Here is a 25,788-nt window from a genome sequence, read left to right on the forward strand (position 1 = left end):
AGATTATAAATTGCCAGTATTAAGGAGCAAAGAATCATTTCTTAGAGCAACATCGATCAAACCTGTTCTTAAGTTAAGTGACTAGAAGGCTATAGCCTACTCCTACTTAAAATAGTGAAGTTTTTGTACCAGTAGCCTAGCCTAGCGGCATTAGGCTACTTGGTATTTAGAGAAAGCTTTAAAGTCCTTTTTTTGAAAACTAAGCCTAGAATCCTAGATGTTTATTCAAATAAAAACAATGCAGTAAAATTTTATGAAGGAATAAAATGGAGTATGGCGACATGTAAGCCTTGAATCAGCAAATAGGTTATGATACTGCAGCCTCTCCAAACAGCGACAGGAGCCGTCTTGTTTGATATTTCGTTGTTAGTCCGCCCCGTTAGCTCAGTGGTTACGCGCCCGACTCAAGATCAAGCGGCTCTGGTTCGACTCTCGGGGTGTGCCCTTAACCAACATATTTCAGGACTGCTCTCCATTCAGTGGCCCCCAATGGATGGAATATTTCTCCTGCAACAACAAGCGGAAACTTCACTCTGTCAATCGCGATGACTTTGCCAGTGGTTCAAAGCCATTATGTTGTTGCAACAAAATCTTTTGTATTTTGTAGCAACAACAAAATAACGATAGTTGTATCATAAAGAGACGAAATTCATTTGTGCTGTTGAACGCCGGCAAAATTTGAACGCTGTTGCTGTTGAATGCCGGAACGAATAGTTGACAAATTTTCTAAAACTAATGCCTACTGATAAAACGTGATACGTGTTATAGATTAGAAGGTTAGCGCTTTTGCGTATTGAGAATCTAGCGCTTCGAACACACAGCAAAAGTAAGTTGTTGCGTCATCGAAACTAAGACGATATTTACGTCAAAATAAATTTTGTTTAAAAATATTTCACTTGAACAAGATCAAGCGGAGCTCGTTCAGCTCTCGGGCTGTGCGCTTGAGCAACGCAGTTCACGACTGATCTTCATTCAATCATTCAGGTCCTGCGTTAAAAGTCTACAATTATGCAAAACTACCAGGAATCAGAGTCTTTGTCTGTCCGAGGATAAAAATTAAAAATCCAACCAGAACTAGTTTAGGTCTACTCTTTAATGGGCTTAGTTTGTTGCTGCAAACAACACCTTGACTGCAATGAGTTTGCTTCGTTTTTTTTTGGCTAAAACATTTTGAATCGAATTCGATATTCTGTATTCGGCATAGCATGGCCACCTAAAGCTATGCCCATGGCCACCATCTCCAGGTGGCCATGGGCATAGCTATTTCAGAATAGATTCAAACCCTTGGATTAGGTATTCGAAAATGTTCTTCCTGGATTTTAACTCTGTTTTATCTACTGGATTTAAAGACTTGCCATGTCAGAAATAAAATTAGGTTAAACATTGTGAGTTAAATTTTTAGAGTAGTTGTAGCTCTTATCCCAGTCATAAAATTAGAACTTTTGGGCCTGCCTTCGTCTGTTCGAGTCAATCGCAAGTGGGCCTATATGCATCACAATCTTTTGTAGATTATTAACTCTACTATATATATTAACTCTGTCTATTGCCATATAACATTTTCATCACTGATCACTAGCCTATCTATTTCAGTTAAAGATCATTTTGTCAAGTATTGTATAAATCAACTTATCATACATCGTATAAGTTATAAAAATATGGTGAAATCTGGAGTTGCAATTGACGAAGAAGTTCAACATGTATACAAAAAGGTCCATGCTAAAAAAGCCAATGGGGCTCGGTTCAAATTTGATAAAGGTGCAAAAAAAGTGATTCTGGATAAAATTATTGAAAAATCAGAAAAAGAGCCTTTTGAACGACTTGTGGAGGGATTTACCGATGATCAAGCTATGTAAGTGAAGAACAGGACTTGGACTTTTAATTTATATAACTCTTTAATTTATTTCACAACCCCAAAATTACGATTTTAGCTCAATTTTGGGCTACAATTCCCAGTTTGAGAAGCCCCGTTGTTGATTATAGTGATGCGGCAGTGTGATGGTTGTCGCATACCCTTAACTTCACTTTGTTGGTCCACATTGAATCTGCTCAGTTTTGGTGTGAGTGGAGAAATTGGGTTGCAGAAATATAGACACGTGAAATCATATAGAATTAAAAGATAGCAAAGAGAAAGTAATTTATGTTTGAAGCAGCAAAACGTTTTGTCTGAGTTTTTTCAGAAACTTGCTGTCAGAATATACTGTAATTAACATAACTGTGAGATATATAACTTTAGGTAACTTAGATATGCCCTGCACAGTGCACACTGCACAGAGCACCAGTCAGAAAAAAACTATAAATTGAAATCTTTTGACCAATCAAAAAGGAACATTATAAGACTGAACGAAACATAAAAGAAAGTTAAAAATAGAGCAAACTTTGAATCTGGTCGAAAAAACTGCTAGAAAGGGAGTTTCAAAACAAATGTTTTTTTGGCGCTTAAGTCTCAATCCAGAGGTTTGATGAATGCAGCATTAAAACCTACAAATCTGTCTGACAATTCAGTTAGATTAGTCAAAATATTTTAATTTGTTTTTTTACTGATTTGTTCTTTCAACCACAGCTTTGAGTAACAAACTTCCTTCTTTTTGTTATTTTTAAAGCTGACAAATCGTCATTCATGTTGTGAGCACTGTAGCGTACTGTATTTCTTAGTTTTGTCACAATACGTAGCTTTCATTTCAGTAATGTAGCATTGAAGTATGAACTGAAGCTAATATGGTAAACCTAGCTGTAGTAATACTAATATAAGGTAAAAATGCTTGGTTTTGGACATTACTGATTGATGTCAGGTAGAAACAATGCATTTAAAAGATTGAAAGTACCCTTCTTTAATCAAGAACAAAATTGCACAAAAATTCACTCAATTTCCTAAACTTGCTCCGCATCTTTGCTAGTAGTGCGTAATGAGAATCTTAATTTCGATTGAGTAAATCTCTTAGGCAACAAAGTTTCCGAGTTTTGTCCAGTCCAGTAACTGCGTTTTTCCAAAGTTCATACTGTTCTCTAAATTAAATTCATTTCATATCAGTGTCGTTTGATTCCTCATACACTGGGGGTCGACATAGAAAATTGTTAGCAATCATTGTGAGATGCCTCAACACACCATGACGAGATTGATACATTTATCCATCACACATTTTATGTGTTTTTCAGGTTTGCACTTTTGAATGTGGATTTCAGAGCAGGAAATGATGACTTCAAGCAGAATAAAATGGTTTTATTAACTTGGGCTTCAGACAACGGTCCTGTGCTTCAAAGAGTGGTGATGTCATCCACGTTTGATGCAATGAAAAGTGTGTGTCGCGATGTCTTCGTTTTTGTTCAGTGGAATAGCCAAGAAGAAAAGTGCATTGATGAAGTTCTCAGTAAAGTTGCAAAGAAGCATGGTACTGAGTTTTTTGGTCGTCCGGTCGTGCTGTGTAAAGAAACCAAAACATATTTGTATGCTGACAACAATTGACATTCATTGGCACACAGAAGCAACCCCATGATGATTTGGGACATCACGTTTTATGAATTATTTTCCCTGCAAATACTCACCCAATGCTCAGAAAATGCCAGCAGAAAAATATGAAATATCTTATTGCATCATTGACGTTTCATATACCTCATAACTTATCACATTCTTAGAATAATGTCCATGGTACAATTTGTAGCCTACTTGTTATATCAGCTCGGGTTCCAAATAGCGACTGTCAGAACAGCGACTGTCAATAGAGCGACCACACGACAGCGATTCATTTAAAACAGCGACTGTCAATAGAGCGACTACACGACAGCGATTCATCAAAAACAGCGACTGCCACAACAGCGACCTCACTTCTTTTATTAAATCCAAGGCTTACGCGCACACGCACTCTTTCACCCCCTCCACACATACCTTCCATCCCCCACACCTCTCTACACACGTATGCACGCACAAATAGGCAAACACTGCGTAGTGAAAGATTGAAACCAAAAGGGACTTTAAAACAACATTTTATTTGGACTATCCATAGAAGTCACATGATTTAAAAAGAAATAGGCTAGTCAAGCCAAACAACAGAAAGTCGTCAAGCCTTGCAATAAAATTCAGGGTCTAGAAAAAGATTGAAACCAAAAGGGACTTTAAAACAACCAAAAGTCTTGCAATAAAAATGCTTTGCTATTTTCTAACCCTACAAGTTAAGGTTTAAGATGACAAAATAGCAAATGAAAGTTACAGCAGCAAAGGCATAAAACAGCTTTTGCCTGGATGGTATTCACACACTTCACCCTATATTTGGTCGATTCTGACTCATGACGTTTTTGACCAAGAAGCTGAGCATCTGTACTTCCAATACCTTAGCCTACTAATTCTAACTGTAAACTTGTAAACTAAAACTACCCTAAAAATACTTTACAAACTTTATCACAGATCAACTAGACTAGGCAATCATTGTCAAGCTGGTGCCATACAAAACCACCCAATTTGGCCTCCAAGTCAAAACCTGCTGACTGGCATGATATAAATCCAAAAACTTCTCGCTATAGCTAAATTGAAAACTAGTTGTGTTCAAATTTGGCATTTTTGTGGCACTTAAAGTGTTAAGTCGCTATCATAACAGTCGCTGTTTTAATGCAGTCGGCATTAATGCAGTCGGCAGCCGTGGCCGAGTGGTTAGCGCGTTGGGCTCGCAGTCGAGAGCCTGCATGTTCGACTCCAGCCACTCGCACTTGCTGTTGTTTCTCTGGGCAAGAAACTTTACGATAATTGCCTCTACCTAGTGATCGATTTCGAGTAATGGGTAGTACCAAATTTAAGTCATAAGTAAAGTAGACAACCGGAAACAGACATTGCTGTCGGCTGCAGCGTGGGTCAGGTGTATGTCGGAAGGCGTACACCGATGCATAGCGCTCAAGTCCGCTTTCCCGCAATGCAGGATAAAGATAAACAAACAAACAAACAACTTATACAATCGCTGTTTGGAATGTCGCTCACTTCATTACGTCGCTATTATGAAGTCGCCATTATGACAGTCGCTGTTTTGACAGTCGCTATCCGGCCTGGATGCCGTTATATCATTGGATAAAAATTTCTGAAAAAAATATACGTTCAAAAGCAGTACAAAAAAAAAATTAAATTCAGTGTAATTTGCGTCAGCTATTTTTCGTGTAAACACTGTAAGTTTCGATTTTTTCGATTTGATTTTGCAAAATTTAAATTTTTCAGTGCTCAAAAGAAACTTATAAAAATCAATAAAAAAATGTGTGTTTGCTTTCATGCAGTGTCTTGCAAAAATACGTTTAGGATATTGTTATTTCGTTGCTTTTTTGTTACTATATGCCAGCGTTTCACATTGCTGCACAAGAAATATTTGAAATAAAATTTTTGGTCCAAAATATGATTTTCTGCAACAAAGAAATTTAACTCGAAACAAGAATAAACCAAGATAACAAATATTGCATCAAATAGTAAAATATTTCTTAAGTTTAACTCATGAACTCTTGTTAACGAATAGTATGGGCTATCACAATGCTCAGGTTCGCTTACATACGCCGTCTGGGTGTTTGAATGACACTCTACGAATTCAATATGACTGTAAAGCAACCTTGAAGACAACTGTGAAGTATATCAACATTTCTGAAGATATTGTCTTTGGTGTGACAAATTTTCTGTATGCGTTTGCATTCTTATTTACAAATATAAACAATAATTGGCTCTTCATCTTTGATTAATGGTTGCCATAAAACCCTTTAGACTAGTGGTTTTCAAGCTGGGGGGGGGAGGGGTGCGCCCCCTTGGAGGGTGTGAAGATTTTTCAAGGGGGGCGCGAATATGGTACGCTGTTGCACTAGTATGTAATTGTATTGTAGAAGTCGTAAATAGAAATGTTGGTAACACACCTTACCTTGTGTCACGATTATTGACTGGAAATGTGACCTAACTTTGACTGTATTCTCCAGAGCTTATTCGTTTATTTAGTCCAGGGCTACTCAACTGGCGGACCACGGTCCGAATCAGGGCCTTCTGCGGGGTGTTGAATGTGGACCTCGAGCTTCTGGAAGAATAACATCATTGCCACATTTTAGGGTCTCTTTAAACAGATTTCCATTAGGGAATAGCAATTTTTGTGATTATTCAAGGAACTGGGGGCTTCTCTCCCAGACCCCCCAACGCTTTGCCGTCTTCTCTCATGTGCGATCCACACAGCCACACTACAAAGAAACACAACACATTTTTTCCTTTTTTTTTTCTTTGTTTGTGTCAAACAAAAATCCAAGTCGTGTTACATACTACCTGAAAAGTGTTTCGGTGCTCGTAGGCTATGGCTGTTTAATTTTCGTGGTTGCATATGAAATATTCACCGGACCGCAAAAATATTCAACTTGTCAAAATGTGCCTTTGCTCACATTAGTTGAGTAGCCCTGATTTAGTCTATTGTTCGGTAACAATGGCTGTTTGTTACGTTTTTGTGTGAAAGTGGCTATTTAGCGCTTGCAAGTGTGAAAACACGAGCTCGGAACAAACTTAACATTGAACCTCACGTGTGATCTGCATTGCTTCTGCTAAACCACGAATTAAACTGCTTGCATCGAAAAAGCATCGACATCTCCTTCTCATTAATGCGAGAAAAAGTAGATTGTGCTCGACTTGAGCTTTTGATTTACGTATGACGCAAAATAGAAAATAAACTTTGTTTGTTTTAAAATCCAAAACATGTAAAATTTATGTAGCTTCACTTTGATTTATAACTTAAACAAGAAAGGGAGGGCACAAAGTTTTACAAGTGACGCTAAGGGGGGGCACAGTGCAAAAAGTTCAAGACCCATGGTTTAGAGTTTAGATAATCATTCAGAGCGATAAAACATTCAGTGAAAAAACGTTTTGGCGTGCAAAAAGCGGGCGAATTGTTTCACTTTTAGTATGCATGTGGTTTTTCGTGGGCTGTTTAGTTGCATTCGCAATACACCAGTTCGTATAAAAAATTGTTCCTTTTTTCATTTATGAAGGAAATAATGCAAAGAAATGAAAGCTTAGTTAAACATTTGTCATAGTCCTAGCTGTAATCGTAGGCCACGGTAACAGTCAGGGCCGGCGCAAGGCTATCTTGCGCCCTAGGCTAGGTTCGGTTTCTGTGCCCTCATTGGCTTAACATTTTACTGTATGCAGCTATAGCGCACCCAGCATGGGGCTAAGGGGGCTCAAGCCCACCCTAAACCCGCCACTAAAAATAAAGTTTTTGTATGTTCTCCATTTCTACTTTTTGCTTACAGGTTAGATATGAATTGAATAGGTACCGAAGGAATAAGTAAAATTGTGACATCACAAATACAGGGTCATCAATAATTAACATTACAACTTCAAACAGCTGTGTTTAACAAATGGCAGACAATTTTTGAGTAATAAACATATAATATATTCTCAAATGAATAAATATTTAGGAAAAATTAGTTTTACTCAATGTGTCCGCCAGTTACGTCAATAACAAGTCGGAGACGCTTCGAAAAGGACCTGCAAGAGTCACGAATAACTTTTTGAGGTATTTTGGTCCATTCTTTTTTCAGATTAGCCTTCAGCGCTTCCAAACTTTGGTGGTGTTTAGTCGAAACCTTGTTCTCCAGGTAAGACCAGATGCCAAAGTCTAGGGGTTCAGATCTGGGGATGAAGGAGGCCATTCTTCCTTGGAAATGAAGAACAGCACATTGGCAGAATGCCAGTTTTGCGATCTCTTAGCTCCATGTGAAGGGGAAGAATCTTGTTGGAATGACCAATTACGTTTTTCGAAGTGTTTTTTTTTGCCCAAGACAACAATGAACTCTCAAGAATATCATTTTCGTAGTTTTCTAGGTTCAATTTCACTCCTTGATCCACAAAAATCAATGAACTCCTTCCTGATTCGTTGACTGCAGCCCACACTATCACTGATGCCGCCCCTTGTCTCCGAGTGACTACCCGGGGTACCACATCACCATCTCTTGACCAAACACGATCATTTTGACTGTTAAAATGATGCTACACATCAAATTTCTTCTCATCGCTGAACGCAAGGTTTGGCACCTGCCTCCTCCTTCAATGCGCAAAAGCAGAATTCTGGCTCTGCTGGAGAAACGTTTCTCAATAGTATTGGCATTTAGCAACTGTTTCTTCATGTGTTTGAATGGGTTCATCTTTAAATCCTTCTTGAGAACTGTGAACATGGTTCCACAGGCCACATTCGCCTCCTTTGCCAGTTTTTGAATCTATCTCTCGGGATTTCTTAGCACCTTTTCTCTGGTTGCTTTTATCAATTTTGAAGTTCCAGAGCTTCGAGGACAACCTTGACCGGGTCGATTTTTGACATTTCCAATTTTTTTTTGTGCAATTTGAGAGTTCTCCAGAACAACATTCTGTTGATTTTTAAGTCCTTGCAAAAACCACTGTTTGACTTGCCCGATTTGAAGAGCTCTGCATTATAGCTATTCTTTTATTCAAATGTTCATTCATGGCCTATAAAATTTAGGCCTAAAAAATATAAAATTAACAAATATTCAATTTATTAATATTGTAACGCTAAATATTGATGTTAAATTCCGTTATTCGAAGTTTAATTAATTATTGATGATCCTGTATAGACTCTGTGCGATCGTAAGTGATGGTTCGCTCTGCCTTGCAGTGACGTCAAATATTTAAATCAATATTTTTCCAGGCTCGGGTTCCAAATAGCGACTGTCAGAACAGCGACTGTCAATAGAGCGACTACACGACAGCGATTCATTTAAAACAGCGACTGTCAATAGAGCGACTACACGACAGCGATTCATTTAAAACAGCGACTGTCAATAGAGCGACTACACGACAGCGATTCATCAAAAACAGCGACTGCCACAACAGCGACCTCACTTCTTCTATTAAATCCAAGGCTTACGCGCACACGCACTCTTTCACCCCCTCCACACATACCTTCCATCCCCCACACCTCTCTACACACGTATGCACGCACAAATAGTGAAAGATTGAAATAATAGTGAAACACTGCGTAGTGAAAGATTGAAACCAAAAGGGACTTTAAAACAACATTTCATTTGGACTATCCATAGAAGTCACATGATTTAAAAAGAAATAGGCTAGTCAAGCCAAACAACAGAAAGTCGTCAAGCCTTGCAATAAAATTCAGGGTCTAGAAAAAGATTGAAACCAAAAGGGACTTTAAAACAACCAAAAGTCTTGCAATAAAAATCAAGCCACGTTTATTTCTAAATTGTGAGCAAGGGCTCGAAGGAACTGCCGCAGATCATACTGGCCTCGATTTTGCTGTACAACAGTGATTCGTGTGTTCATTGTCACGTATCTTTTCATTCGCTGAGTCAGGTCTCTGCCTTGTAGTAGCTGGGTTCGGTTTGGTTCGGTTTAAAATCGCTATCATAACAGTCGCTGTTTTAATGCAGTCGCCATTATGACAGTCGGTGTTTTGACAGTCGCTCACTTCATTACGTCGCTATTATGAAGTCGCCATTATGACAGTCGCTGTTTTGACAGTCGCTATCCGGCCTGGATGCCGTTTTGCCGCACTGCGTGGAAGTTGTGACGTGCATTTTAAATTGTCACATGCATTTATGAGGTGCATTCGAAAGAAAAAAAGGAGTTGTCAGTTTTATTTATGGTACTTAACAGTAAACAGTTTCAGCTTTGCGTGTAAACAGTATTTGCGGCTTACATTAAATTTTTAACACTATCATATGCGGCTTACAATCAAGGGCGGCTTACAATCAAGCGCGGCTTACAATCAAGTAAATACGGTATATGGCGCTGTTGAAACAAAATAAATTGACTTGACTTGACTTGACATTGTTGCAATTTTTAGAAAAAGTTGGTAGGCTGCAATCAAGCGGGCACATTGATGCCAATGAGTTGAGCTGTGAAGACTAAGACGCTAATAAAACTAACTAAAAATTCCCAAAATCTATGACACCTAAATGTACTACCGGTATCGTTTTTGGTGCATTAAAAACTTTTAGACAATATACCAAATGCCTCAATGATTTACATATTCCACGTGACTGACGCTTCCAATATCCGTGGCAAGCGCTAAGCGAAGCTTTTCGAAGCTGGAACTCATTACAACGATAACGATTGTACGCTCTACATTGGTTCAGGATTGGCTTGCCTAGTCAGCAAATCAGTTCTTTTTTACGGCATCCAGGCCGGATAGCGACTGTCAAAACAGCGACTGTCATAATGGCGACTTCATAATAGCGACGTAATGAAGTGAGCGACATTCCAAACAGCGATTGTATAAATGCCGACTGCATTAAAACAGCGACTGTTATGATAGCGACTTAACACTTTAAGTGCCATAAAAATGCCAAATTTGAACACAACTAGTTTTCAATTTAGCTATAGCGAGAAGTTTTTGGATTTATATCATGCCAGTCAGCAGGTTTTGACTTGGAGGCCAAATTGGGTGGTTCTGTATGGCACCAGCTTGACAATGATTGCCTAGTCTAGTTGATCTGTGATAAAGTTTGTAAAGTATTTTTAGGGTAGTTTTAGTTTACAGTTAGAATTAGTAGGCTAAGGTATTGGAAGTACAGATGCTCAGCTTCTTGGTCAAAAACGTCATGAGTCAGAATCGACCAAATATAGGGTGAAGTGTGTGAATACCATCCAGGCAAAAGCTGTTTTATGCCTTTGCTGCTGTAACTTTCATTTGCTATTTTGTCATCTTAAACCTTAACTTGTAGGGTTAGAAAATAGCAAAGCAAAGGTAAAGTAGTGAAGGCACTATATGTACCTACTTCACCCTCTATTTGTTGGTCAATTCCAATCTATGACGTCATGGCATTTTGACTGGTGCATAGACTTGAATACTAGCTCCTGTGTCTGTATTTTATATGTTGTACTAATTGCTTTTTACAAAGTTTTATTTTACATTTTTGGTCAATTTCAATGTGTTAGTTTTGACTAAGGCGGAGACTTGTATACCAGCTTCGACAGAGTCAAACTTCATGAATAGGCTAACATTATCAAAACGAAATTGTGAGCATAAACGTGTTTTGATATTTTAAATAGAACATGTGAAAAGTCTTCATTTGGTGAGTTTCACGTTTGAAAAATTTGCCTCAATGGATTTTATAATTTCAAGAAAAGGAAGTGACATGATAAGTTATGAAGGCTTTTTGTACAGGAACGACAAAACAAAGATAAATACAATCAATTGGAGATGTGCTAAAACAGGTTGTAAAGGTCGCCTAACGACAAGCCTTCAGTATCGTGAGCAACAACAACCCCCAGTGAGCAGTGGCGTCCACACGCATCCACCAAACTCTACGGAAGTGGCAGCCAGGAGAGTTGAAAACAGAGTAAAAACAGCTGCAGTAAGAACACGGGATCCACCACGAAGAATCGTGCAGGATGCAATGACTGAAGTTAATGAAGAAGTTGCAGCAGCTGTTGGCTCTTCCACAAATCTGCGTCAAACCATCAGACGGAAAAGGAAAGCAACAGACAACAACCCCCCAGCTCCTGTTAATGTAGGAGAACTGTTCATACCTGATATGTTGAGACAAACAACAGACCAGCGTGGCTTCCTGCTCTATGACAGTGGGCGTGGAGATGTTCATCGGATGCTTATTTTCAGCACAGATCAGTTTCTTCAAACCTTACACGATTCCGAACACTGGATGTGTGATGGTACATTCAAAGTGTCACCATCCCTTTTTTATCAAGTATACACTGTGCATGCTATGATACGAAACAATGTGCTTCCCTGCATTTTTGTTCTACTCCCAAATAAGCAACAAGTAACATACTCTCAAATGTGGACTGAAATCAAATCACTGAAACCTGGACTCGCTCCAAGAAGTGTACAGATCGACTTTGAACTAGCTTCCAAAGCTGCGCTCATTGAAGCATTTCCTCAAACGCACATCTACGGCTGTTACTTTCACTTGGGACAATCGCTCTGGAGAAAGATTCAAGAAAACGGACTGCAACGGTTATATGTGCAAAACGACAATATTTGGATGGCACTGAAAATGCTCCTTGCTCTTGCCTTTCTACCAGTGGATGAAGTGAGCAATGCTTTTGATGAATTGGTGGCAGACTACCCAGCAGAAGTAATGCCTCTCGTAAATTACTTCAAAGACAACTACGTGGGCCGAAGAAACAGACGGGGAGACAGACGACAGCCATTGTTTCCCGTACATATGTGGAGTGTGAAAGCCAGACAAGATGCGGGACTGCCACGAACCAACAACCAGCTAGAGAGTTGGCACAATGCGTTTCAGGGATCAACGGAAACTCATCATCCATCCATCTTTCGATTCATCGAAGCTTTAAGACGGGAGGAAGCCCTTCAACGGGCAAACCGAACCCAGCTACTACAAGGCAGAGACCTGACTCAGCGAATGAAAAGATACGTGACAATGAACACACGAATCACTGTTGTACAGCAAAATCGAGGCCAGTATGATCTGCGGCAGTTCCTTCGAGCCCTTGCTCACAATTTAGAAATAAACGTGGCTTGATTTTTATTGCAAGACTTTTGGTTGTTTTAAAGTCTCTTTTGGTTTCAATCTTTTTCTAGACCCTGAATTTTATTGCAAGGCTTGACGACTTTCTGTTGTTTGGCTTGACTAGCCTATTTCTTTTTAAATCATGTGACTTCCATGGATAGTCCAAATAAAATGTTGTTTTAAAGTCCCTTTTGGTTTCAATCTTTCACTACGCAGTGTTTGCCTATTTGTGCGTGCATACGTGTGTAGAGAGGTGTGGGGGATGGAAGGTATGTGTGGAGGGGGTGAAAGAGTGCGTGTGCGCGTAAGCCTTGGATTTAATAAAAGAAGTGAGGTCGCTGTTGTGGCAGTCGCTGTTTTTGATGAATCGCTGTCGTGTAGTCGCTCTATTGACAGTCGCTGTTTTAAATGAATCGCTGTTGTGTGGTCGCTCTATTGACAGTCGCTGTTCTGACAGTCGCTATTTGGAACCCGAGCCCTTTTTTACATATGATTCAACGTCCACAAACGTTGAATTAATGTAAAAAAGAACTTATTTGCTGTCGGGATGATGGATTATAGTAGCTACGATGAGAGTTGCTGAGTAAACAGGCCGGGCCCGGTACCAAACGTAATTCCGGACCTTCTCTGAGGAAATTAAGGCTTCAGCCTAGGCTATCTTGTGTTAACGTAATTGCCGATGCTTGACTTTTTTCACATTAGGAACAGGGAAGCAGCTGACTCGATGACCGTCATAGTGTTTCGCTGGATCTTGTCCGTTGTGCTATCTGGATTGTTATGGTGCTATTTTATTCGTATTGTTTCTAATTGTGCCGTACTATTCTCGCAACAGACAAAATAAAAGTTTTCCTTCTCTGCTCTCTCCAAGTCTCCAAAAAGCTTTTCCAAGAAAAAGTTTGGTGTTTGCTCAACAAGGAAGGACACCTGAACTATCAGAGTGCAAAAACGAGTAACCTACATAAATAAAAAATATCTCAGGTTTTTCAACAAGCTTTTGGGTACCTAAAATGATTCCGTGCCCTGGTCCAAAATTACTCCCTGGACCATTCGTGTCAATGCTAGTGGCTGCGATATACATCAAGTCTGGCCATGTTTTCACGCTCAACATGATTGGTAACGAAACGTGCAAATGGAAACTTAAGCATGAAAAGTGGTATTTTGACGTAGCCTAATCTGTATTAATGTACCAGCGTTGCATAAATTTTGAACTGTTACTTACCACTAGAAAGTAATTTAACCAACAACAATCTGACTTATAGAAACTAAAAAGCTATAACTGTTTTTGTTCACTTCACCCAGAAAAGAAATAAGGGAGGGGGGCTAATTCAAAAATATCGGCCTACTGATTTGCGACAATAGTGACACTGACAGTGACAATAGGCCTATGCCTTTCTCTTTAAGTAATATTTAAAGGCACTCACGGCCCACAACTCACCGGTTGTCGATACCTGTGCCAGGGGTGCAGCGGAGTGTTCAAGCTCCAGGCCCGTAACTAGGGGGGGCGAAGCCCCCCCTGCAAAAACGTTGGCACCCCCTGGAAAAAATTATGTTAAATTAGCTCTGTTCGCTGACTTTTCAGTTTTACACTCAATTTTCTTGTGTTTAATTGTAAACATTGTGTGTTTAAGGGTGTGGTAGAATCAGTGGCGTAGCCAGGGGGGGGGTTGGGGGTTGCAACCCCCCCCCTTTGTCACACGTGTGACGTCACGATATTGAGATTGATGCTTAGTCTAAAAAAAAATTGCCTAATTTTATACAAAACTGTATTAAAAGAGCGAGTTTTGCCAATACCAAACATCTCAGCCAGGAATTAGCAACAAGAAAACATAGAGACTTAGCTTTATTTCCGAAAAATGCCGAAGAAAACATGATCTTATCCATTTGCTATGCCACCGGACAGCACCATTTTACAGGAATATTCATACCCACATTTTTGTTGAAAATGCTCTCAGAATGCACCAAATTCAAAGTAATTTTTAAAAAAATTTTGGGGAGGCCCCCCCGCCGCTGGGTCGTCAACCCCCTCCCCCCCCCCCTTTCAAAATTCCTGGCTACGCTACTGGGTAGAATGTTGTCTCTAAAACAAAGTTTGCCTAATTTTAAACGAAACTGCATTAAAAGAGCGAGTTTTGCCAATACCAAACATTCAAATATCTCAGCCAGGAATTAGCAACAAGAAAGCATAGAGACTTAGCTTTATTACCGAAAAATGCCCTAGAAAACATGATCTTATCATTTTGCTATGCCACCGGACAGTACCATTTTACAGGAATATTTATACCCACATGTTTGTTGAAAATGCTCTCAGAATGCACCAAATTCAAAGTAATTTTTCAAAATTTTCTGAGGGAGGTCCCCCCAGACCCCCCGCCGCTGGGTGTCGCCTTTGGCGAAGACGCTGTCGGGCTTTGCCCGCCGCCCGTCAACCCCCCCTTTTTTTTTTAAATTCCTGGCTACGCCACTGACTGTTTCTATGATAAACTAGTCTAATGTAAACGTTGTATTAGGCCTACGATTAATGTTCTTGCGTGAATATACCCACATTGTGTACAAACGTCGTTTTCGTACATGATTCGGAAGGTAAAAGTTGGGCCCCCTCTAGAATACTTTTTGCCCCCCCTGCTGATCCAAGCTAGTTACGGGCCTGTCAAGCTCTCTTGGAAAAATGGCTCGGGTTCCAAATAGCGACTGTCAGAACAGCGACTGTCAATAGAGCGACTACACGACAGCGATTCATTTAAAACAGCGACTGTCAATAGAGCGACTACACGACAGCGATTCATTTAAAACAGCGACTGTCAATAGAGCGACTACACGACAGCGATTCATCAAAAACAGCGACTGCCACAACAGCGACCTCACTTCTTTTATTAAATCCAAGGCTTACGCGCACACGCACTCTTTCACCCCCTCCACACATACCTTCCATCCCCCACACCTCTCTACACACGTATGCACGCACAAATAGGCAAACACTGCGTAGTGAAAGATTGAAACCAAAAGGGACTTTAAAACAACATTTCATTTGGACTATCCATAGAAGTCACATGATTTAAAAAGAAATAGGCTAGTCAAGCCAAACAACAGAAAGTCGTCAAGCCTTGCAATAAAATTCAGGGTCTAGAAAAAGATTGAAACCAAAAGGGACTTTAAAACAACCAAAAGTCTTGCAATAAAAATCAAGCCACGTTTATTTCTAAATTGTGAGCAAGGGCTCGAAGGAACTGCCGCAGATCATACTGGCCTCGATTTTGCTGTACAACAGTGATTCGTGTGTTCATTGTCACGTATCTTTTCATTCGCTGAGTCAGGTCTCTGCCTTGTAGTAGCTGGGTTCGGTTTGGTTCGGTTTAAAGTGTTAAGTCGCTATCATAACAGTCGCTGTTTTAATGCAGTCGCCATTATGACAGTCGCTGTTTTGACAGTCGCTCACTTCATTACGTCGCTATTATGAAGTCGCCATTATGACAGTCGCTGTTTTGACAGTCGCCATCCGGCCTGGATGCCGTCATTCAAACACCCAGACGACGTAGGTAAGCGAACCTGAGCATTGTGATAGCCCATACTATTCGTTAACAAGAGTTCATGAGTTAAACTTAAGAAATATTTTACTATTTGATGCAATATTTGTTATCTTGGTTTATTTTTGTTTTGAGTTAAATTTCTTTGTTGCAAAGAATCATATTTTGGACCAAAAATTTTATTTTAAAAAATTCTTATTCAGCAATGTGAAATACTAGCCAAGTAACAAATAAGCTTGAGAAAAAAATGAGTCTCTTTTGAGCACTAAACATTTGAACAATTTAAATTTTGCAAAAGCAAATCGACAAAATCGAAATTTACAGTGTTTACACGAAAAATAGCTGACTCAAATTACCCAGAATTTAATTTTTTTTTGTACTGCTTTTGAACGTATTTTTTTTCAGAAATTGTTATCCAATGATATAACAAGTAGGCTACAAATTGTACCATGGACATTATTCTAAGAATGTGATAAGTTATGAGGTATATGAAACGTCAATGATGCAATAAGATTATTCATATTTTTCTGCTGGCATTTTCTGAGCATTGGGTGAGTATTTGCAGGGAAAATAATTCATAAAAGTTGATGCACCAAATCATCATGGGGTTGCTTCTGTGTGCCAATGAATGTCAATTGTTGTCAGCATACAAATATGTTTTGGTTTCTTTACACAGCACGACCGGACGACCAAAAAACTCAGTACCATGCTTCTTTGCAACTTTACTGAGAACTTCATCAATGCACTTTTCTTCTTGGCTATTCCACTGAACAAAAATGAAGACATCGCGACACACACTTTTCATTGCATCAAACGTGGATGACATCACCATTCTTTGAAGCACAGGACCGTTGTCTGAAGCCCAAGTTAATAAAACCATTTTATTCTGCTTGAAGTCATCATTTCCTGCTCTGAAATCCACATTCAAAAGTGCAAACCTGAAAAACACATAAAATGTGTGATGGATAAATGTATCAATCTCGTCATGGTGTGTTGAGGCATCTCACAATGATTGCTAACAATTTTCTATGTCGACACCCAATGTATGAGGAATCAAACGACACTGATATCAAATGAATTTAATTTGGATGACAGTATGAACTTTGGAAAAACGCAGTTACTGGACTGGACAAAACTCGGAAACTTTGTTGCCTAAGAGATTTGCTCAATCGAAATTGAGATTCTCATTACGCACTATTAGCAAAGATGCGGAGCAAGTTTAGGAAATTGAGTGAATTTTTGTGCAGTTTTGTCCTTGATTTAAGAAGGGTACTTTCAATCTTTTAAATGCATTGTTTATACATAACATCAATCAGTAATGTCCAAAACCAAGCATTTTTACCTTATAATAGTATTACTACAGCTAGGTTTACCATATTAGCTTCAGTTCATACTTCAATGTTATATTACTGAAATGAAGGCTACATATTGTGACAAAACTAAGAAATACAGTACGCTACAGTGCTCACAACATGAATGACGATTTGTCAGCTTTAAAAATAACAAAGAGAAGGAAGTTTGTTACTCAAAGCTGTGGTAGTTTTTGTCTGACGCTCTTCTGAACTTGTCATCAGAATCAAATCAGCGTAATTGTGATAAGGTAAGATGAATAGAGAGAACAAATCAACAAAAAACAAATTAAAATTTTTTGACCAATCTAACTGAATTGTCAGACAGATTTGTAGGTTTTAAAGCTGCATTTATCAAAACTGGATTCAGACTTAAGCGCCGAAAAAATACTTGTTTTCAAATTCTTGCTGGCAGTTTTTTTCGACCAGATTCAAAGTTTGTTTTATTTTTAACTTTCTTTTATGTTTCGTTCAGTCTTAAAATGTTCCCTTTTGATTGGTCGAAATATATCAGTTTTTAGTGTTTTTCTGACTGGTGCTCTGTATCTAAGTTACCTATATGTGTAGGGTTTTGCTTATCTGATCTAAGTGCACAATGTAGGGTTTTGCTAATAGTTGACTATATTTTTGGTGTAGACTTTTGGTTATTGAGAGACTCTGAGTCTCTAGCTACAAGGGTAATTTAGGCTTCTGTCTAGGGGTATGATTTCCTACAAAAATTAAACAAGTAAATGGAATATTAAATGTATTTTATTATGAATCAATTGTTACAAGTTCGGGAAATTGAGAAATATGTCTAACCAATTTAGTTTATTGCGGCCGGTGTCAGATGAGCGACATTCTCTTGTCGTGAATTTTACCTTCTCGTTCTCGTGTTCAGTCCGTTCGCTTTGCAAGTCTGTCAGTAAGTGTGTCCATTTTTCAATTTCCCGCTTATTTCATAATATACCGGTAATACCTTTTATCAGTGATAGCCTATCGTGAGAGTTATGAAAGCAAAACCGGTTACATAGTTGTGTCGCTTTAGAAATACAGCTGTGTTGAGCTAAATTCCCTGTGAGTGACATTGGTTAAACAAGAAGCGTGACCTAATTTCGTGAGAACAGAACTTAGGTTTTGAATTTGCAGCGTTGAAATGCATTTTGCAATTCTGATAAGTTTCGGTTAAATTATTAAAATATAAATTTGTTGCTTAAAAACATGGTACATGTTACATATGTTATACATCTCCTCGCAGTTAGGTTAATTAGGTTACATTCTGATGGCAAGTTTCCGAAAAATCTCAGACAAAAAGTTTTGCAGCTTCAAACATAAATTACTTTCTCTTTGCTATCTTTTAATTCTATATGATCTCACGTGTCTATATTTCTGCAACCCAATTTCTCCACTCACGCCAAAACTGAGCAAAATCAATGTGGACCAACAAAGTGGAGTTAAGTCAATTAAGTGCATGCGCCAACCATCACACTGCCGCATCACTATAATCAACAACGGGGGCTTCTCAAACTGGGGGTTGTAGCTTAAACTTGAGTTACAAATCGTAATTTTGGGGTTGCAAAACAAATTAAAGAGTTATAGCCTATAAACTAAAAGTCCAAGTCCTGTTCTTCACTTACATAGCTTGATCATCGGTAAATCCCTCCACAAGTCGTTCAAAAGGCTCTTTTTCTGATTTTTCAATAATTTTATCCAGAATCACTTTTTTTGCACCTTTATCAAATTTGAACCGAGCCCCATTGGCTTTTTTAGCATGGACCTTTTTGTATACATGTTGAACTTCTTCGTCAATTGCAACTCCAGATTTCACCATGTTTTTATATACGATGTATGATAAGTTGATAACAATACTTGACAAAATGATCTGTAACTGATATAGATAGGCTAGTGATCAGTGATGAAAATACTATATGGCAATAAACAGAGTTAATATATATAGTTGAGTTAGCCTATATAGTAGAGCAATTATGGCCTAGTAGAGTTATTAATCAACAAAAGATTGTGATGCATAGGCCCAGTTGCGACTGACTCGTACAGACGAAGGCAGGCCCAAAAGTTCTGATTTTATGACTGGGATAAGAGCTACAACTACTCTAAAAATTTAAGTCATAATGATTACCCACAATGTTTAACCTAATTTTATTTCTGACATGGCAAATCTCTGAATCCAGTAGATAAAACAGAGTTAAAATCAGTGACGATCGGTGAGGGAAAGCAAGGAAAGCAGTGCTTACCTGAGCGAAAACTATGCAAAATATAATGACTGAATTCTAGGTTTAACTTCTTATTATTTTTATCAAGTCTATTTTAACTTGAAAATTACTGTGTTCGTGACTAGAATTACTCGTAACTCTTGTGAGTAGTCTAAGTCCTCACCAAACCGCATTTCTTGCCTATAAATGCCAATTAACGCAAACGCTTTTGTCAGAAACCATCACTGAAGCTCCAGGGAAATCAACTTTCAAAAGTGCTTACCTTACATTGAAAAACGCCTTCGTTTTATCCAATCCTCAATCGTTTTGCAAAACGACACCAGCTGCTTAGCCAATCAGATGTGTTATCTGGTGTTATGGTTAAACTTGCTTTCCCAGTGACGTCAATGCGTATCTCATAGCGGCTGCTTTTGGTTTCAGGCGAAAGGAATACAGCCTCTACGCATGAGTGATTTTCGGGCTTGTAACTATAGGCTACTGAGTACGCTGAAAATAAAGCTGGTTCTCTTACCAAAAAAAACATAGATTCTACAATAAGACATGCAATTCCAAAGGGTACATTAACCAACCAGTACTGAAACAGCACAAGTGTTTTTTAAATTCTTTGGGTCAATAGACTGACATCACAAGTTCAGAGCAAACATACTTGTGTTCTTCAAGAATGGACTAGCTTAATTTATAAGCTAATTATTTGCTCTTTACTAGTGCACCAGTCCAATGCATGTCGTAAATGCTTACAGATGACATTGACAATAAGTTTTTGTGCTCAGTCTAAAAAAGCAGCCAACATTCTAGACTAATCCCAGTTTGATTGATTGATTGAATCTTTATCTTCGGACTGGGAAAGTCCGAAGATTTTGTTTTGGAAATGCTCTCAGAGCGCACCAAATTGGAAGTGTTTTTCAAAATTTTCTGGGGGAGGCCCCCCAGACCCCCCGCTGGAAGTGTTGCCTTCGGCAACACGCCTTCGGGCTTCGCCCGACGGTTACGCCCCTCGTGCCTACTACCTTGCTGCAACATATTTCCAAGTTGCTTTCCCAATGGTTTAAGCCACCGAACGTCACTGGTTAAAATTCAGGAAGAACATCTTCGAATACCTAACCTAAGGATTTGAATCTATTCTGAAATAGCCATGCCGAATACAGAATATCGAATTCGATTCAAAATATTTTAGCCAAAAAAAAAAAAAAAGCGAAGCAAACTTATTGCAGTCAAAGCTTTGTTTGTGGCAACAAACTAAGCCCATTAAGAGTAAGCCTAAACTAGTTCTGTTTGGATTTTTAGACGTTATCCTCGGACTGACAAGACTATGATTCCTGGTAGTTTTGCATAATTGTATAGGCTTTTGAAGATCAGTCATGAAATGCGTTGCTCAAGCGCACAGCCCGAGAGCCGAACCAGCGCCGCTTGATCTTGAGTCGGGCGCTCAACAACTGCGCTAACGGGCGAACGTATTCTTCTTAAAGTGCGGTTGATTAAGCTTTTCCAAATCTTTACCTGTTAAACGTTATTACAATTTAATAACGACTACCTCTATACATTGAACAGTAATAATGTGTAGGCTAGAGTTAAGCCAACGCAATGCAGTCGCTGTTTCATGCTCGACGATCAATAGTGCAATATCCTTTGAAGAGATTTTATTTGTATACAATTTTTGTAACAAGGCAACAGAATGGAACAAAAATAAACAGACATTAAAGTGAAAAGCGGATTTATTTTGGTATCGAAGTGTTAGTTATAGTCAACCCGCAGTGCTTCGTGAACGGCTCTCGTGTTGTTGGATGCTAGTGTGGTATTGACTTGACAGACCAGCATAGCAGCCTACTTGCATGGTTAAAGTTTCATTTTTCTTACGGTTTATCCGGAAACTCCGCTTCAAGGTTTTTAGAAGCGAACTTAGTTTTTAGCCGAAGCTTGTTCAAGTCAAATATTTTTAAACAAAATTTAATTTTGACGTAAATATCGTCTTAGTTTCGATGACGCAACAAATTACTTTAACTGTGTGTTCGAAACGCTAGATTGTCAATACGCAAAAAGCGCTAACCTTCTAATCTATAACATGGATCACGTTTTATCAGTAGGCTATAGTTTTAGAAATTTTGTCAACTATTCGTTCCGGCATTCAACAGCAACAGCGTTCAAATTTTGCCGGCGTTCAACAGTGCAAATGAATTTCGTCTCTTTATGATACAACTATTGTTATTTTGTTGCTGGTACAAAAATACAAAAGATTTTGTTGCAACAACATAATGGCTTTGAACCACTGGCAAAGTCATCGCGATTGACAGAGTGAAGTTTCCGGTTGTTGTTGAAGTGTTGTTGCCGGAGAAATATTCCATCCATTGGGTGCCACTGAATGGAGAACCCTGAAATACGTTGGTTAAGCGCACACCCCGAGAGTCGAACCAGCGCCGCTTGATCTTGAGTCGGCGCGTATTCACTGAGCTAACGGGGTGGACTAACAATGATTTAATTATCAAACAAGACAGCTCCTGTCGCTGTTTTGGAGAGGCTGCAGTGTCACTATTTGCTGATTCAAGGCTTAGGCTACGTCGCCATAGCCTACTCCATTTTATTCCTTCATAAAATTTTACTGGATTGTTTTTATTTGAATAAATATCTAGGATTCTAGGCTTAGTCTTAAAAAAAAGGACTTTAAAGCTTTCTCTAAATAGCAAGTAATGCAGCTGTTGGTACAAAAACTCTCAATTAAAACATCACTATTTTAAGTAGGAGTAGGCTATAGGCTAGCCTCCTAGTCACTTAACTGAAGAACAGGTTTGACCGATGTTGCTCTAAGAAATGATTCTTTGCTTCTTAATACTGGCAATTTATAATCTAACGTAAGTCACATGATTATGAAGCCTACTAGGAGATATCAAAATTGCTGTACTCAAATAAGGCAACGGATCAGATAAAAATAATATTAATTACGATACGGCAGTTCCAGAAATATGATTCGGCTATTTCATGCCCAAAAATGATTCCTATGTGTAACAAATGGCAATGAGAAAATCTAGAGCAAACTTTCCCATTGTAAAATCGGTTGCACCACACTGTTCTGATTGGTTCTTTGATAATTTTGTTTATTGACCACAACCAAATTTGGAAAGACGTGTGTATCATGAAGAAAGATAATCATTACACAATCGGGACATAAACAAAAACGTCAAAGAAGCGTCCTTACACTAGCCCACAATCGAACAATAGCTTTTCGCGCTTTCAACCCATATAAGGTAAATCAAACACCAAAGCAATTGAATCTCTCGCACATTGGTCAACTGCAGTTGCAGTGTTGCCAGATTCTTAAATAAACTTCTCACCTAAAATCTCATTAAATTTCATATAGGCCTAATGCCACAAAGTAACGCCAGATTTTCAAGTCTTATGGATTGAACAGTTATAACCTAATAAATAAAAACAACACATTATTGTCTTATTAATGATGCTCTAAGTATGTGGTAGGCCTACTATTTCAAAAATACCACTAAAATGAGTCAAAAATATACAGTTTAATTTGCCTAACATTTGATCGTCCAACAATTTATTTCTTTTTATATTTTGAGTTGAAAAGTTCTAACATTGTCAATTTGAGAGTTGTAATACTGACTGTAGTCTTTGAGGTTTAAATTGTAGCAAAATGTTGCACAATGCACCTACAAAAGTGGGCCTATCATTTTCTCACTCTTGTAATGTCTGCTCAAGGCCGTTGGAGAGGAGATAATTTGGCCTCAGTACCAATGAGATTCGTGGGCCTCAAATCAAGACACTTCTCAAAGAAACACACTGCGATATATTCAATATATAGCCTAAGGGTGGTTTCTTGAAGTTTCCATGACAGACCCTTTAATATTACCCCGCGCTCGGGTCCAAAAAGGTACCTTCTGGCCCTCTCTGTTGGCGCTATTGTGCTACCGGTATTTTAAACTATAGCTCTTATGTTAATAAGCTATATTTTTTGTTTTACGTCCGTTGCAGTTGCTGAAAACATACAGTGGGCTACCTACTTTCTATTGTTAACCACTAGGTTTGGTAAATTCCAGTAGGCTCTGCACCATCAAAATATAGAACATAGCATAGAGCCTCGTAGGCCTACCTGTCTAATAAGTAGGCTAAATAATTTTAACTATCTAGGTTCCATAGTTACTTCGAATGGTCAATGCTGGGGCGATGACAAATCAAAAACTGCACAATCCAAACAAAGCTTTCATCAAAATAGCCATACCACTGAAATCTAACTCACTAGAATAAGAATTTTACAAGTGTAGCTTACGTTTGGTCAGCTATATGGTTGTAAATCCTTGGCTATATGCCCGCTGATAGCAAAGAAGTAACAGTGCTGAAATTTAATTCATACAGAGAATGACGAGAATAAGATCACTAACTAAGATGTGTGGTGACCAGTGGCGTACCGTGACCACTTTGACAGGGTGTTCAGTGACGGCAAAGCAACAGCGGGGGGTCTGGGGGCCTCCCCCAGAAAACTTTTAAAATTAACATTGAATTTGGTGCGTTCTGAGAGCATTTTCAGCACAAATTCTGAACATGAACAGAACTGACAAAAATAATGTTGTCGGAATGGAGAAGAATACAAAATAGATATTTGTTTGACAGCGCCTATTGAATGAAAGACTTAATAATATCAAACATTAAGTTGCATTTCTAAAGTCACATACTTCAGTTCAGTTTTTATTTCCGACTATCAAAACGAACAATATTACTTGCCATAACACAGCAGGAGTCTGAAAAAACGCGAAAGTTAAAGCGTGCTCGAGACGGAAATGATTTACTTCATGCAAGGATTAGGCACGGTCGCAACACCTTGAGAAATGTACAAGCGAATTAAAAACAAACATGTAGTAAAAACGGATGTAGTCGAAACGCAGCTTTAGCCACTAGCCAATTTTTTTATTATCAGTACCGGTAGCATTTTGTTCATTGGCTTCACATTTTAATATATATATTATATACCGTACCGGTGGTACACCCAAGACGAAACAAACATAGGCAATAATTAATGCGAGACAAACCAAGAGACACAGAAAGCGACTTTGAGTTGAGTCAGCTGGCACCTGCTACATAATTAAGGTGTTTCAGCAATAAGGTACAATACCAGTAAGTAACATACAAACACTCTAATTACAAAACGATTAAATGTGTTGTTTTAGAATGGTGCATCAATGATATTGGCTGTTGCCATAAGCTTTGTTGCAGATTCAGACAAGCTAGTCCTAATTTACTGGCACTTGGCAGTGACGATCGGTGAGGAAAAGCAAGGAAAGCAGTGCTTACCTTAGCAAAAACTATGCAAAATATAATCACTGAATTCTAGGTTTAACTTATTATTTTTATCACGTCTATTTTAACTTGAAAATTACTGTATTCGTGACTAGAATTACTCGTAACGCTTGTGAGTAGTCTAAGTCCTCACCAAACCGCATGTCTTGCCTATAAATGCCAATTAACGCAAACGCTTCTGTCAGAAACAATCACTGAGGCTCCAGGGAAGCAACTATCAAACTTGCTTTTTCAGATTCAAAAATGTCAAAAAACGCCTTCGTTTTAACCAATCCTCACCCGTTTTGCAAAACGTCACCAGCTGCTTAGCCAATCAGATGTGTTATGGTTATGGTAGGTTAGTTGTGCTTTCCCAGTGACGTCAATGCATACATTCGCTAGAGCGACTAGACTAACTCGTCAGAATGGTATCTCGTCACGGTACACGCACAGCATCATAATGCCAAAAAGCTTGTTGCTGTTTTTGATGTCTCCTCGCCATGTACTTTAGCCTACTGTACTAGCTTTCATAGTCATGCCTTTACCCTTTTTACAGCGTTGATATAACGTTACTTCGCCAATGAACGTTCAGGTGCGGGTGCAATATTTAGTTTGTTAAGCTTCTATACGCAGGAGGCAAACTTATCCAGCTTTTTGTACAAATTGCTTGCGGTTGTAATGTTTAGGCCTAGGTGTTAGTTTTTGTAGTGTAGGCTTAACTGAATATCTGAGAATGAACATTCATGACGAATTAAACATTTAGACAACTATTATTCCATGTCTAACACAGGATTTTGGTCCTGCAACGTTAAAATTAAGATTGTTTATGACTTCTAAACATTAAATGGATGTATGATCACGACATAGGCGCAGCACAATTTGACAGACTTTTATTTTTGATTTGTTTTGGAAATGCTCTCAGAGCGCACCAAATTGGAAGTATTTTTCAAAAATTTCTGGGGGAGGCCCCCCAGA

General features: G+C 38.7%; 3 protein-coding genes across 3 annotated transcripts; 2 read left to right on the forward strand and 1 right to left on the reverse strand.

The window, feature by feature from the left end:
- The first annotated feature begins 1,655 nt into the window (after positions 1 to 1,655).
- On the forward strand, positions 1,656 to 3,522 carry LOC145766035 (uncharacterized). The gene is made up of 2 exons (XM_082577690.1): positions 1,656 to 1,849; positions 3,154 to 3,522. Exons 1-2 carry the CDS (start codon positions 1,656 to 1,658, stop codon positions 3,458 to 3,460), a joined length of 501 nt encoding a protein of 166 aa, XP_082433816.1. The 3' UTR covers positions 3,461 to 3,522.
- A 7,542-nt stretch (positions 3,523 to 11,064) lies between these two features.
- Positions 11,065 to 12,605, forward strand: LOC145782284 (uncharacterized). Its single transcript, XM_082594075.1, has one exon. It carries the CDS (start codon positions 11,065 to 11,067, stop codon positions 12,466 to 12,468), a length of 1,404 nt encoding a protein of 467 aa, XP_082450201.1. The 3' UTR covers positions 12,469 to 12,605.
- Positions 12,606 to 16,081: 3,476 nt separating this feature from the next.
- Positions 16,082 to 19,178, reverse strand: LOC145779321 (uncharacterized). The gene is made up of 2 exons (XM_082590881.1): positions 18,943 to 19,178; positions 16,082 to 16,915 (listed from the first exon to the last, which is right to left on the reverse strand). The coding sequence occupies exons 1-2, from the start codon at positions 19,134 to 19,136 to the stop codon at positions 16,609 to 16,611; spliced, it is 501 nt and encodes a 166-aa protein (XP_082447007.1). The 5' UTR covers positions 19,137 to 19,178; the 3' UTR covers positions 16,082 to 16,608.
- Positions 19,179 to 25,788: the final 6,610 nt, after the last annotated feature.

This window comes from Aplidium turbinatum, chromosome 1 (genome assembly GCF_918807975.1).
Source record: "Aplidium turbinatum chromosome 1, kaAplTurb1.1, whole genome shotgun sequence".
NCBI classification, from domain to species: domain Eukaryota; kingdom Metazoa; phylum Chordata; class Ascidiacea; order Aplousobranchia; family Polyclinidae; genus Aplidium; species Aplidium turbinatum.